The sequence below is a fragment of the Emydura macquarii genome, unplaced genomic scaffold (assembly GCF_026122565.2).
Source record: "Emydura macquarii macquarii isolate MOO-44397 ecotype Brisbane River unplaced genomic scaffold, CSIRO-AGI_Emac_v2 contig_1390, whole genome shotgun sequence".
NCBI classification, from domain to species: Eukaryota; Metazoa; Chordata; order Testudines; family Chelidae; genus Emydura; species Emydura macquarii.
In genome coordinates, this window is record NW_027131527.1 from 21,053,153 (window position 1) to 21,068,395 (window position 15,243).

The following is a 15,243-nucleotide window of genomic DNA, read 5'->3' on the forward strand; positions in this document are numbered from 1 at the left end:
TAGTATTCATAACCTATAACCATCTTCATGGTTACCATAATAAGATACTCTCTTGATTGGAGCATTATAAAGAATATTGCAATTTTCACAATTAGCTGCCTATGAAATTACTCATTTATGATTAACCTTTTCAATAAGCTATAGGACTAGCACGTCGTGGTAAAACAGTATGAGAATTGGAATTCCAAATAGAAGTGTACACCGTAATATTACAGTACATTTCATCTTCTTCTGTTTTGATTTTTCCACTTACAGGAGGAACTGGCTCAAATATCTTCCCACCACTTTCACAAAAAAAGGGATTTTAGTATTTTTTAACCCAAGGATTGCTTGAGTACTGAGGAACTGAGAGTCAAATATCTTGAGCTATAAACCAGGTTTCGACACTAATTTGTTCTGTGGCCTTGGTCAAGTCACTTTTCCTATTTGAAAAATGGAGGTGATAATGCTTGCTTACCAGTCTTCCAGCACTTGGGGTATTTTCTTTCTCTCATGTCTGAGGCCTTCTTAAGGGGAGGATCAGCTATGGGTATCCAACCTGGAGTAAGCTACTTAGGAGTCCTTGCAGATTTACTGTGTTCCATCTGTTCAGCAGTCATGTGACTGTGTTCTTTTCACATTAGCCTGTGTCCCTTTTATATTTTCTTTCTTTTTTGTAACTTGCTTTGTAATATTTGTGGATTCCCCTAAAAGAAAGTTAAAAGAAATGCAGTAGAGTACCAGCAAGGTGCTGGACAGAAATGAGATCTAAGGGATTAGCAAAGTAAATTGCCTCCATTGACTTCCTAAACCTACTAATGACTTCCAAAAAACAAAGCATAGGGTTTCAGAAGACAGATTCTCCAAGAAAAAAAACCAAAACATATTAAAAGATACCTCACTAAAAAGAGTGTTTCCAGTTTGCAGTGTGGCTGACCTCTCAGATTCCAAATGAGCTGCACATGGCAGGCAAATTAAGAAGAAATGCCAAGACTGAAGAAAATCAAATGGACATCAATGTGAACACTTGGGAGTTGGTTTCTGAGATTAAGGCCATAAGAAATGATCTGCCAACGAAATTTTTTTCTTTACTGCCAGAAGCAACTGACTTGGAAGATTGAATCACTGTGCTAACGACATGCCTATGAAGCAAGTGAGAGACAGAGCTGCAGAGCCACATGGCATTGATGCATCTTAAATTGGATGATATAGAAAACAGAGTGAGAAGGAACAAGAGAATTAATTAAGGGACTGCCTGAAAACACTGAAGAAGAAACCCAACCAATACGTAAAAACTTTAATTGCTGAATTGTTAATTCTGAGCTTTCTGGAAGATGTGAAAGTGGAGAGAGCACATAGGGCGCCGCTTCCCCCACCTGGGCTGAATAATACAAGTAGATCTTTGAATCTATTATTGAAATTTCACCATTATTAGCAGAAAGCCATAGAGCATGCAGAGCTCATACTCAAAGGCTACAAGTTGCAAGTTTTTCATGACCCCTTTTCATTAACCTTAAAGAAAGAGAAAAGACTTAGGGGGAAATTATAGCAACACTCAGGAGGGCAAATATCACTACAAATGGGGTTTCCAATTTGAACTCTCATTCAGCTTCCAAAGTTGGTATTACAGTAAGAGACTTTAAACAAGGAAAAACTATACTCCAGTCACTTGGAATAGAACTCCAAATTTCAGACATACAGAGAATACTCCAGAGGTAGAAACCAAGGATAAAATGCTGGAAAAATCCTGGTAGATGGTGAAACCCAAGAAAAAGGAGGATAGGGAAAGAAAAAAAAGATTTTCTAGATAATGCATTGTCAGTGGCAGAAGTGAACCTGAACAGAAGTACTCCTGTATCTGAGGAAAAATCTAAAAATTATCCAAAAGGGACTTCCTTAGGTCATCAGGAATGAACAATTGGGAAGTAACTATGTTAATGTTAGAATGGAAAGTGACGGTGTTTACTTTAAGTGGGATGATCATAACTTTGTGATAGCTATATTTTAAAAAGAGAAAACAAAGGACAATACTAGGGAATGGGTAGGAGGAGATTGGAGAAAATAGAGAAGGAATTAGAAGCCCTTAGGCTCAAATATAACTCAAGTGATAGATGACCCTCACCCTCGGATCCATTATCAAGGTCCCATAGGTGGAGAATGTACCACCTTTGAATTACAAGAGAAGCAGTTCAAATACAGGAGAATCTCAAAGATACAAACACCTTGGGAATGGAGGTTGATTGTAATTCTGAAATGTTCATAACTTTGAACATTATGGTACAGTACCCTGCAGTCAGTGTCTTCCAGATGAGACTGGGAGAAATCTCTGCAAAGGTGGCACCTAGTAGTACTGCCTGGTTTGCAAGCAGCGCCCTGTCCTATTTTTATTTCTTGCCTTTGGGCTGAACTAGGGGAGCCTGCCCCACACCCTTGGCACTTACAAGCCCTAGCCCTTAGCCACCTCTTCCCAGGACTTGCTCTGCTCTGTGTATGCTAGCCAGGTTCCAGAGGCAGCACTTGTCAGGGGTTTGGTGCCAGCCCACTGCCAGCACCCTCCCTCCCCTGCCCTTTGCTCTCCCAGTGGTGCTGGAAAGTCCAAGAGTGCAGCCACGGGCAAAGCTTGGGCCGCATCGGTGCACAGTCTGTGGCCCTTTAAAACTCCTCCAGAGCACAGCTCCTCCACTCTAGTTCCAGGCTAGATTTTGCAACAGCAGCAGATCGGTAGCTCCCTGTGACAGCTTCTTTCTCAGGCTCCGGACTGACCCCCCTCACAGGGGGTGGTGATGAAAATAGCTTCCCCCTCCCAGTGGAGTGAGGTGTGGGGGGGGAACAGCACCCTTGGCTTACAGGAAACAGCACAGACCCCAGGCTGCTTCTGTTCTGCATACCTAATATGGCAATACAGGCACAGTATAGGACAGGTATTTGCTTTTTTTTTTTTTTTTTTTTGCTGCTGCTGCCTGATTGCTTACATCCAGTTTCACATGGTGTTTGGGTGACCGGTCAGTTCGTAACTCTGGTGTTCATATCTTTGAGGTTCTACTGTATTCATGGGGAGAGTACAGAGGTTTAGGGTTCAGCAAAACAATTGTTTGGGACGTGATTTATATGCTATGTTGGCATTTTGTTTTTGGATTTAAACTAGGGGGAAGGCAGGATTGGGGAAGGAGCTAGGGAAGCAGAGGGGAAGTATTACAGGAAATAGCTAAGGAAGTTTACAAACAGAAACCAAGCCATATTCAGGCAAACTATCATGAATGCAACACAATTAGAAATCGAGACATTAGATAAACAAGTTCATGCCATCAAACAGCTAAAAAATAACAATAGTTTCAAGTGTTTCATTAAATTAAATATTTATCCTCAATGGCTTCCTTTTAAAGTAACAAGAAACTCATTCTCAGGGGGGGCAAATTATGGGCATGAAAGGGATTGGTTTCAGCAGATATTTCAGTCTTGGGTTGCTGGAAAGAACTGTACCCAGGGGAAAGCGACTATATACTTTATTCACACCCACACTGGATTAGATTTAATGTTAATCTCTAAATCCTTAATGAAGCAGACAGGATCTGCACAAAATGGCACCGTTATAGGGTCAGATCATGCATCGCTGAAAGTAGTATTTGATAGCTGAGATAGGTCCTAAAGATCAGGAAGTTTAGACTTGAAATTAGATAAAGGGGAGTGAAGTTCTGGAACAGTCTTCCAAGGGGAGTGGTGGGAGCAAGAAACCTAGCTGGCTTCAAGACTGAGCTTGATAAGTTTATGTAGGGGATGGTTTGATGGGACAGCCTAATTTGGCAATTGACTGATCTTTGACTACCAGCGGTAAATATGCCCAATGGCCTGTGATGGGACATTAGATGGGATGGGTTCTGAGTTACTACAGAGAATTCTTTCTGGGTATCTGGCTGGTGAGTCTCGCCCACATGTTCGGGGTTTAACTGATCGCCATATTTGGGGTCGGGAAGGAATTTTCCCCGATTGGCATAGGCCCTGGGGTTTTTTTGCCTTCCACTGGAGCATGAGGCATGGGTCACTTGCTGGTGGATTCTCTGTACTTTGAAGTCTTTAAATCATTATTTGAGGACTTTAATAACTCAGTCATAGGTTAATATTACAGGAGCGGGTGGGTGAGGTTCTGTGGCCTGCGTTGTGCAGGAGGTCAGACTAGATGATCATAATGGTCCTTTCTGACCTTATAGTGTATGAGTTTCAAAATCTTTCTGTGATTATCCCAGATAAAACCTTTGCAGAAATACAAAGGATGTTAGAATTTACATGGAACAAGAAAAGATCAAAAATGAGTGCAGATTCTTGTAGCGACCCATTGAACAAGGTGGACTAGCTGTTCCAATATTCTATGGTACTATCACACTTGTCAGTACAAAGAAGTAGCAGTGCTCTAACCCAGCCAAATATTTGGTCTTATTGAACAAGAAATTTGTGGCTGTGTAAATGTCACCGGGTTATCTTGGATTAATAAAAAATCATGCCTTCCAAAAATGTATGCACATCTTTAGCAAAAGCTGATATGTGGGTGTAGGCTAAAACTAGAGATAAAATACAATATTTTCCCTCACCAAAGATACCCATTGTATATAATCCAGATCTTAACCCAAATCACAAACCAAAGAGCTTTAAAGATTGGGAGAGCCGTAGGATACGTATGACTGGCTAGCTATTAAGTAAAGAAACTTTTATAACTTATTTAAAAATATCAAAACTAATTTTAATTGACTTAGTGTTCCAGGGTACCAATACTTTCAAGTCAGACATTGTTTCTCAGCTTTCTAGCAAAACTTTTATACAGAAAGCTAACTTTAATAGAAGCAATGGTGTCTAGTGAATTAGCAAACAAAACATTAACTAATTTTTATCAATCTTTGCAGACAAATTTCCTTACATAAAATATCCATATATGACCCACTGGGAAAGGGACCTGGATAAAAAAAATTACCTCACAGGGTTTCATCTGAAAAAGTAGGCCAGCAACCTCAGTCTGTATCACAATAAAAGAAAACTTCTTTACTATACTGTTTCAATGGTACCTCACGCCAGTCTGGTTAAAAATATATAGATTGAATGAGGATGCATGTTGGAGAAATTGTGGTGGAAAAAAGGAGATTTTGTGCATATATGGTGGATATGTCCAGTCATTAGAGAGCATTGGGATGCAATTCATAACCAAATATCACAAATTGTTGGATATTTATTACCAGATGATCTTTGGTAATCCTCCTGTGGCTTCCTTGAAAAATGGTCACACAAAAGAAAATGAAGAATTAATTTTTCATCAGCTAGTAGCTTGGTGGCTACTGGTAGCTTCTCATGGGAAAAGGAAAAATAGCTCAACCATAGAGGAATGGTTCAAAAAATATGGCAGGCTGTTGTTATGGAAAAGTTAATACACCACTTATGTACCCAGCAAAATAGAGTGAGGATAAATAGAATCTGAGATATTTGATTACCATTTATTCAGTACTCAGACAAAGTGTATTCACCTGTGAAAAAACTAGCATACCTGTTCAGTTTTTTTTAATATTAACATTTGATAGATATGCCTTTTCTGTTAAATATGTGCAATCAGAGATTTCATTCAATTTAATAAAATCCCTAAAAATGGCATGTCATAGGTGTTGTAATGTTGCTCATGCTGTACAACGGTAGCATCCTGTTAGAGAGATCTAATGATGTATTCCTTTATAGTGTCTTTTAAAACAGAAGTGTGCCCTTGTAATAATTATTGTTTTATCTCTGATATTGGTATGGCAAGGATTTGTAACCTAATTAATACTTCATAAATAAATAAATAAATATAAATTCAAGCAATACAATAAAAGTAGTTAACTGTAAAAAGGCACACTCTAATAAGTATTCTTGTACCAAAAGTTGCTTACATGCTATTTAACTGTGAGGGTGCTTCATTTCAAAATATCTAACACGCCTTCTCTGATCTCTTCCTTAGGGTTTAATGAAGAAATTCATCCGCTGTTCTACACGAGTGACTGTGGGAACCATCAAAAAGTTTCTCAGTTTAAAATTAAAGCTTCCAAGTTCTTATGAGGTAAATTCCCCCTCCCCCACCTGCAAAATATTAAATTTAACCTTCAGCTAAACAAAGGATTTTTAAAATAACTCATTCAGTGGGTAGAAGGCAGTTTTCAGTATCTGGTACAAGATTTTCCAGACCTGGAATAAGCCATATCCACTGAAGGGCACTTAGCCAATGGACCACCCTACTGCAGTTGCTACCAAGACACCTTCATATAAGTATTGCTTGTTGCTCATCTTTGGAGTGATTGTCATTTTATTTTATTATCTTTTCTGTGTTTTGATATACAGATGTATGTTTTCTCTTCTTGCCTCCTTTTATATCGCTAATAACAAAAGTGAGCCTATAGCTATAACCGCTGGGAAAGAAGGAGTGGAGACTAGACACCACCAAAACATTCTACAGTTTCATTAGTGATCCTTCATTTTCACTGTGTAATGTAAAAAGCAGCCCAGTTCCTACAAACCAACCTATGTCTAGGTACTTGTATGGCTTCCATTACCATAGTATATGAACACCTCACAATCTTTAATTTGTATTTTTCCTCACAACACCACTGTGAGGTGGGGAAGTAATACTCAGCTGGCTAATGGAGTGGCTCCTGTGCTGAACAGCAATAGGAAAATTTCTAAAAAGTCTCAGTGGAGGTAAGACCTAAAAGATAATAAACATGGGACCCACAATGCCATTTTGGTAGAGGTGCTTCTCTCTGTAGAATCTCACTTCATCTCATTGCTTCCTTCTCATGCCCTAAGTCCTCTAAAAATGAAGAATGATATTTGCATTTTTAGGGTTGTTCTTAAACTTTTTAATAAGCAGGAAAGTGTGATAGTTGTGTGTGTATCCTTAGGACTGAAAGAGTATTGCAGCGTTCAGAGTACCTTCAAGGCACACTGTAAAGCCTTTCTCTTTACTCAGGTAACTGTATGAGATTAATAGAATCAATATTTTAGGGGGAATTTTCTGAATTCATTTGTCAACATGTTATTTAAGTTAAGTCAATGTATGGTTCATGCACTGAATCTCTGGTGGGCTTATTAAATAGCTAAAATATTCACTTATGATTTCATTTAAAAGTAACAATTGGATATCTGTTGGACTCTGTTTTTTTTAAGCTGGATGTTCTATGCAATGGTGAAATCATGGGGAAGGATCATACTATGGAATTCATCTATATGACAAGATGGAGACTAAGAGGCGAAAATGTAAGTACATTTATGATTTTTACATGTATTTCTGGGTGTTTGTGCATAAATTTCTTTATACAGTTTGTATGGCTTCATGGCTTGGTCCAAAAGGTGTTCTGTGATCTTCACAAAAATCTGTATTTAAAAATTAATCTCAACTATTCTCCAGATTATTTATATTAAAAAATTCTAAGATTAGTTATTGAAACATCCTAGGATTTTCAGTTAAAATATTATGATCCCTTAACTAGCAAAAGTCTAGGAGTTTGTGTCCAATCATTCTATATTCAAAATGCTCTATCTATAATATGATGGGACATTGAGAAATCATCTGAGCCATCTACTTTTTTTGACATTGCTTAATTCTGTATTCATGTCTTGTACAGTTAACATATAATAATGTCCACAAAAGATAGGACAGCTAAATTTTTTCTCCATGTACATAGTTTAGAAAAGCAGTAACTATCTTGCTGAAGGACATTTGTTAGGGATCAATGATCAGATTGAATAAATAGCCCTTAGTTTGCTTTCTATCATTACCTACTCCCATTTGGTCACTAATTGTCAGAAATCATCTTGTTGTTTGTTGTATTTATTTTCTCTTTCGTTTCTATATTCATTCATGTAGATATCGTGCTTTACCTTGCAAACCTTTGCATTGTCTACAAAGTGGTTGCATTTCAGTGCAAGTGGAAGCTGCACATAAGTGCAATTAAGGTTAAGTACTGGGTGTGGTTTTACATACTGAGCTGTAGTAAATTCCAGAGCCCCACCACCCTGTTTTTCTGATTTACAAGTATTCACTGTGACATGGGCAGAGAAGAGAGGGGATTAAGAACAATCTTGATCAAACAATTCACAAACTTCTTTAACAATTTTACTTTTAAATCTAGAAAGAACTTAATTTTTTTAAAATTTGTGCATAGCAAATATTGACTGGGTTTGAGGACATAATATTACTGAGATTAAAATGGCTATCAGGAATGAAACATTGCACCATCAAAAAGTGTTTTAATTTCAGATTAATATTTCATTGATATTCCCCTTGAATCCAATTGGCATTTGCTTTGATAACCTGAATTTTGTTAACATTGCCTGTGGTCTAAGGAAATATTGAGGAGAAATGAGGCAATAACAATGAAATGTATTCATGATGGCTGAAACTACTGCCTCCTATCAACACATGGATTCTTGACAATTGCATTGGTTTGGAGGCAAAATGTATCCTATTTGGTCAAATGGCCATATATGCGCCAGCTTAAATTTTTCAAAAAATGTAAAAGAAAAATGTTTTTAAATGTGTATGTGTATGGATATATATGATGATACTGAAAACTCAGTAAAATGTTGGGGAACATTTATGGACATACAGAATCTCCAGGTGTCTCCAGAATCATCTTTTCCATTGGATGATTATAAATTAATCTTAATAGCCAATGATTGCAAACCAAAAACAATAGAAATTATAAAATACATAATATTATCTTCTTTGAAGTAACTTAAGTCTCTTCAGGGTGCTATTCCTGCCTGAATAAAGTATTTAAGAAATTGTTTTTGGTGACAATCTCCAATGATTAACCTGTGTGGAAACTTCTTTTTTTTGGGGGGGGGGAAATTATCGAGGTTATAGTAAGTCAGTCCCAGTGGTATCTGCTTTTCTATGGTTGTCTAGCCACTGATCAAGTTGGTTTTAGGCCCAAGTGTAGTACAGAAGCTGTACCGGTTCTTAGCTGATAATCTCTTCCTTTGATGGATGAAGATCAGGTAAATCCATTATCTGTGTTTATATGACACTGGTCACTGTGAGCTTTTGTTGACACACCTGTGGACACTAGGAGAGCTAGATGTAATCTAAGAAATAATGACCATTTATTCCTTAGAAAATGTTTTCCTGTTTTAAAAATCATTATTTTAATTCTCTGATTTGAAACAAAAAAATGATTGATGATAAATGTATGTGTCCAGTTGTGGATGCCTCTTATCTGATCAGAAAATCATCTCCTTCGCAGTTTCGGTGTCAGAACTGCTCATCTTCGCAAGTCTGCTCACAGGATGGCACTTTTTATCAGGTAAGAGGCACTCACGACTGTACATATTACAGGTCCTGTCAGCACTTGAATTGTAACTCATCATTGTGGAGGTTTTATAACTCTATGTTCCTCTGAGCTAAAACTTGAAAATATAAAGTCTAAGAATTCTATTTATTCATTCAATAAAGCTTGTATTGAATGAATGAAGTATCATCAGGAGTTATAAGGCTTATGATTTTTATAATAAGGGCTCTTTATCTTCATGCTTCAGTGCATAAGATGATCATCATCAGCATGCTAAAAGACCTCTCCCACTTTTCCCTTTCTCCCCTTATCCTCCCTCATGATGTGTAGCACTGCATGTTTAGGGACATAATGGAAGTTTATACCTCTAAACTTTAAGTATCCAAAATTGGCTAATGATAGACAAAGGATATGGGAATGAATGGACCATTGATCTATTTCAGTATGACAATTCCTATATTCTTTTTAAGAGAGTAAAAAATGTTAGATTTTCTAATGTTGTGTTCCTTTTTACTGCTTTAAAATTGGGAGATGGGCTGACATTGCTTCTAATGGAGCAAACCAAAGCTCCAGATCTAAATACTCCTTGAAATTGAAATCTGATCAAAACTTTCTCAAATGTCCATATTGTTCACAATGGGTGGTCTAATTTGGCCTATTTTAAAGGTTTCAAGCTGCAAATTTGGATCTGAACCTGGTTCCAGTAATTTTATTTGAGCCCATCTCTATTAAAAGTGGTTATTTTTTAAAAATGACCCCAATATAAACTAATATTTTTCTGACATGGAAAACCAAAATCAATGATAGAGGGATACAGACTACACTTCGCAACTGTACTGACTTCATTACAGTAACTTGGATATAACTGAGGGCTGAATTCAGTCCAAAGGAAGAGGGTGTTCTAGAAAAACATTGCTGATCACGCATCACGATTTATATTTGTGCAGTTAGTTCAACACTTTTCTAGTGGTATGCAGACTTTGTGCATAATTGTTCTGAGTACAATATAGTCTTGTACTAAGTTTTAAGAGTGTAATTATCCTCAGTCCTTGTGTGTAATTCCTATTAGTGTTAATAGAAGTTAGATGCTTGCGTTCAGAAGCAGATACATAATCCGCAGACCAAGTATTAGTTTGAAGTGTGAAAGACTCTTAAATGTTAAATGGGATAGTTTCCTTTTTCTCATGTAGTAATCGTATCCTAGGCTAAATAAACTGAGATTTAGTTTATTTGAGCATATGGTTATTACTTATAACAAGAACTCATTTAAGGTGCTTTCTGTCTTCTCACCCAAACACCCTGGTTATTATAAATTACCTAATGCTCTAATTTCCTGATTTTTCAGAATTCCACACCTACAAGCCCACATCAATTGTGATTACCCCAGTTTCTGACCCTTTTTCTACCATAGTGAGAAAAGTTCATTAACTTCTTTCATAAGTCTCAGATTCAATGGTTTTTCTTTTTTTGGTCTCTGAGATTCATCTGTTGTTGTTTTTGACACATGAAAAAAGAATGCAATATTTTTGTTGCTAATGATAATTTTGTAAAATCTCTCAGTAGTTCCACACACACAATTAAAAAAAATCTGTACCTCAACTGTGGTGCTGCCAGTAAAGTCAGAGGCTATCTGAACCCTCTGCTACTTATGATGTAATAGGCAATTCCTGATTTTGTGTTAGAGAAGCTACAACATTCTAGTAAAGTTATGTGGAGAAAACATCAGAGTTAGACAAAAACCTGATAGACTGAAAAGAATGGAACTGTCAGCAGTGACCAGAAGTTCCACTTTCCTTTCCTAATCACAGTGCTGCTCAGTTTATGTATCCAAATGGATGTGTTGCATTTTTGTAAATGCTAGATTGACAGCTATTGAAAATGTAGCCCTGAGTGAATATGAAGAAAAGGAATTATTTTCAGGAGATTTCAGTCCTCCTTTCTCATGAGATCAAGTGACTCTAGTTGACTTGATTTTCAAAATTGCTGAGTAACCAGCAGCTTGCATTGGTTAGAATTGGTTATAATGGCAGCTGTGGCTCTCTGTACTTTTGAAATGTCAGGCCAAGCGTGGTTAGAGTATGTCAACATACAATTTAAATTATATAGCAGCATATGTATTGTGTGTGGATGATACAATTATAATCTGTCTACTGAACTCCCCATGGTATAAGAGACTTTTAATTATATTTTTTGAAAATTGGTTGTAAATGTTATTGAAATGTATAGAACCACATTAGTCTGATGTTAACCCTAATATGTATAGGTTCTAGAGGTAAGTTATTAACTTTCCTTAAGGTAGTGTTTATTTGTATCTTGTTTGTATTTCATATAACCATGCCTTCATGTTATCCTTGTTTGTCTTTTTTTTTTTTTTGTTTGTATGTTGTTCTTTTGTTTTTGTTTTTAGTCTTACCCTATGGTACTGCAGTATCGACCCAGAATTGACTTTGGTTAGACCAAAGGGCCGGATCCCACTGAGATGAATCCTGCACTATTTGTTTACCCATCGACAGATTGCACAATGAATGGATGTGCCTGGATTAAGGGGACACAACCAGATTTTCAGCATGCAAATAAGGACATTGTCTTTCTTAAAATTGTCAATTGAATCTATGTTGTTTCTATTAGAGCAAGCCAAGTGCCATTCTGCTACTGAAATGTACATAAGATATTTGTGGTATCTTAAAAGTGTGCTGCAAGTCATAGCCAGAATCATGACATGCAGTCAAGATTCAGAAACTACAGAATATTTTGCCTGCCTACTAGAAAAGTTTTCTGGTCCTAATGTTGATTACACTAGCAAAATGGCAGAGTGCTCATTCCATGTGGTGTGCAATTGTCACATATTTGCTATTTTACTGATTATTGTTGTTTAAATGATAGAGAAGTGTACAAAAAGTTAAGGATTATACCTTGAAAATATTTTGTATAGAAAATATATTTAGAAAAGTGGTGATTGTGCCACTACATTTTTCTTGTTAAATTTCTCATGGGTCCAGGTATAGCTCTCTCATGAGTGTGCAGCAATCATTGTGCAATGAACAAAGATTATCCTTACAACAATATTAGAACACAGTAATCCAACAGAGTCATTTTAAATTATCTAAATAGATTCTACTAGTATCACTTAATAGCATCGTAGCCTTCATGAAAGCAAAATTTCCTAAAGGTTGGAATTTGATATACAACTATTAGGATAATGGCAGCTGGTCAAATTATGTTTCTTTTAATTAAGTCAGTATAAAAGTGAGGTTAAAATCATTTAAATGTCTAATAAAAAAGCAGAAATTCCTCTCTAAAATTACACCATATGGCAAAATTTATATATCTTTTGTCACTCTGTTGCCATTCAAATTGAGGATTTCTTTTTAAGATTGGGTTTAGATGTGCCCAAGTGTGGCATATAATAGAGTAAAATAATACACATTAACATATTTCAAAATACATAGCTTTAATGGCATTACATTTCTTTTATGTTTGTTTGGCGTTTAGAAGCTATTGCAGATTAACTTCATTGGTTACTGTCACATCTTAAAGCTAGTTCTATAACATTAGAGGTTATGCAATATGGCACATAAGCAGTCTGATGAAAATAATAGGTTGTTCAGCGCATTTTTTTCCGAGACCTGGTAGTGCTGAAACAAAGTGATTTTTGCTTTAGGAATCACAAATATAATGGTTCTAGTGCAGGCTTCTGGTAATATTGCATGGAATATTATATTTCATAGTTTTCTGTATTCTTTCATTGTCTTTGCTCAGTTTACAAGTTAGAGTGGGTTTTTTTACTTCAAACTTTGCAAAGATGCTTACAGTTCAATACTTCGTATAATTTTTACTTAATACACATCTACCAACATTCCTACTTACTTTTATATGACTTTATGTATACAACAAAAGGGAAACAAATTGACTTTCAGAAGCTACTATAGAATGAACTAATCGTGCTTGGAAAATCAAAAAAAATCTAAGTAGAAAAGGGAATCACAGCATGAAAGATAGGCAATGGGAAATAGCTCTTATAGAAATTTGATGTTATTACAGTTTATGTGTAGGACATACAAACAAACATGCATTACGTGTGAAATGCTGGCCCCATTTAAGTCAATAGGAGTATTGCCATCGACTTCAGTGAGAACAAGATTACATCCTCTTTGTACACACTGAGTCAAATGCTACATTTGTGTTCCAAATGCCACATAACAAGAGGGGGTAGAGACATTGCCGGTTGCATTCTGTTAAGGTATCCTGCCATTGCAGATCAAGATTGCAAACAATGTGCTGACACGGGGTGGTATGGAAAACCCTCCGCTACTCCCTTCTGCAGCACTATGTGCTGACTGCTTTTGGGGCTAGTTTACCCATATTGTTGATAGCAACATGCTGGTTACAGAGGCTAGTCACCTCTTGCCCTATCAGTCCATGGCACTCTCCTTCCCAGTCCATGGCATGCTCTTTGTCAGATCTAAGAAGCTGCTCCGCGTGGATAAACCTCAGCTCCTACACAGAGCCTTTACAAGTTCAAGGGACTCTTCGCAGACACAGAGGTCTGCCCATATGGATCAGCTTGCAGGAGTGGGGTCCATATTTCTATTTCATATCAATGTTATCTGCATCATACTAAATTCCTCTATAACAGAGCAGTAGGATGTTATTTGTAAATATTTACATGTACATACAAATGACACCTTAAAATTTTTATATCCTTCACATTATTTTCAAAGAGGCTTCACGGTAAAATGAAAGGTATATTTCAAAGCTTTTGGTTTCAGTTTGTCATAAAATTAATAGCAATATTTCAAGCTTAATTTTTGGTTAGTTTGAGAGACTCAATATATTTCTTTAGCTGTGTATTTTCTGGTTTGGCAAATTTGGATGAGGTGTTTTAAACAACCAGAAGGAAACACAAAATTTGTTTGCAGTGTTGTTGTAGCCATTGTGGTCCCAGGATATTCGAGAGACAAGGTAGGTCAGATAACACTTTGACGAACTTCTGTTGGTGAAAGACAAGCTTTCAAGCTCACAGAGCTCTTCTTCAGGTCTGGGAAAGGTACTCATAGTGTCACAGCTAAACACAAGATGGAACAAATTGCTAAACATAAGGTGTTAACATGTTGCAAGAAGACCATTCAAGGTGAACTGGGCAATTAATGCTTCTGCAGTCATGGGACAAAGGAGGGCTAGTGGGGTACACATTGTTATAATGAGCCATAAATCCAGTGTCTCTTTTGAGTCTACAATTTTTAGTCTCTAGCAGAGTTATGAATTGTTCCAAGTTTTGAAGGTATGTTGCAGGCTTCCTTTGAGGACAAGGATAGGTCAGATATGGAGTGATTGCTTTGTGAAAGGTGCTTGGGCCGTGAGTGATAGGGTTTTTGTCTTTTATCGTTTTTCTGTGTGAGTTAATTTCAGAGTGTAGTGATTGTCTGTTTTCACCGACACTTGTTATTGGGGTATTTAGTGCACTGGATGAGGTATACCACATGTTGTGTTATGCATGTAGGACCCATGGATTTTGAAAAGCGTGTTGTGGACGGTATTTATCATTGTAGAAGTGGAGATATGTCTGCAGGTTTTGCATCTGTTGTTCTGGCAGGGTCTGGTGCCGCTTTTAGTTGGTATGTCGTGGTCTGTGGGGACCTTCCTTCCGATGATGACCTTGGCGAGGTTGTTTGAAGGCCAGAAGAGGGGGTTCAAAAAAGATTTATTTCAGGATGTGGCGCATTGATTATGGGTTATAATTATGTAGTGATTCACCATATGTGTTTAAATGTGGAAAACATATTACATGTGGGTGAACATTTTTCATAAAATGATCACTCAATTTCTGACCAGTCCGTGCTAGTCCTCAAAGGAAACCTGCCCAACACCTTCAAAAGATGAGTCTGGCAAGTTAAATTCATAACATTGCTGGACACTAGAAAATATGGACTCAGTAGTGACCCTGGATTTATGGCTCATTGCAACATTC

At 37.0% G+C, this 15,243-nt stretch overlaps 1 protein-coding gene across 6 annotated transcripts in view; it reads left to right on the forward strand.

The window, feature by feature from the left end:
- Nucleotides 1–12,421, forward strand: part of PCGF5 (polycomb group ring finger 5) — a 103,121-nt gene extending 90,700 nt beyond the window's left edge. For all 6 annotated transcript variants that reach the window (XM_067552826.1, XM_067552824.1, XM_067552828.1 and 3 more), the window contains 4 exons: nt 5,948–6,046; nt 7,150–7,239; nt 9,231–9,290; nt 11,683–12,421. In XM_067552826.1, coding sequence (XP_067408927.1) covers nt 5,948–6,046; nt 7,150–7,239; nt 9,231–9,290; nt 11,683–11,730 — 297 coding nt within the window. In that variant the 3' untranslated portion in view covers nt 11,731–12,421. The remainder of the gene's footprint in view (nt 1–5,947; nt 6,047–7,149; nt 7,240–9,230; nt 9,291–11,682) is intronic.
- The last annotated feature ends 2,822 nt before the right edge of the window (nt 12,422–15,243 follow it).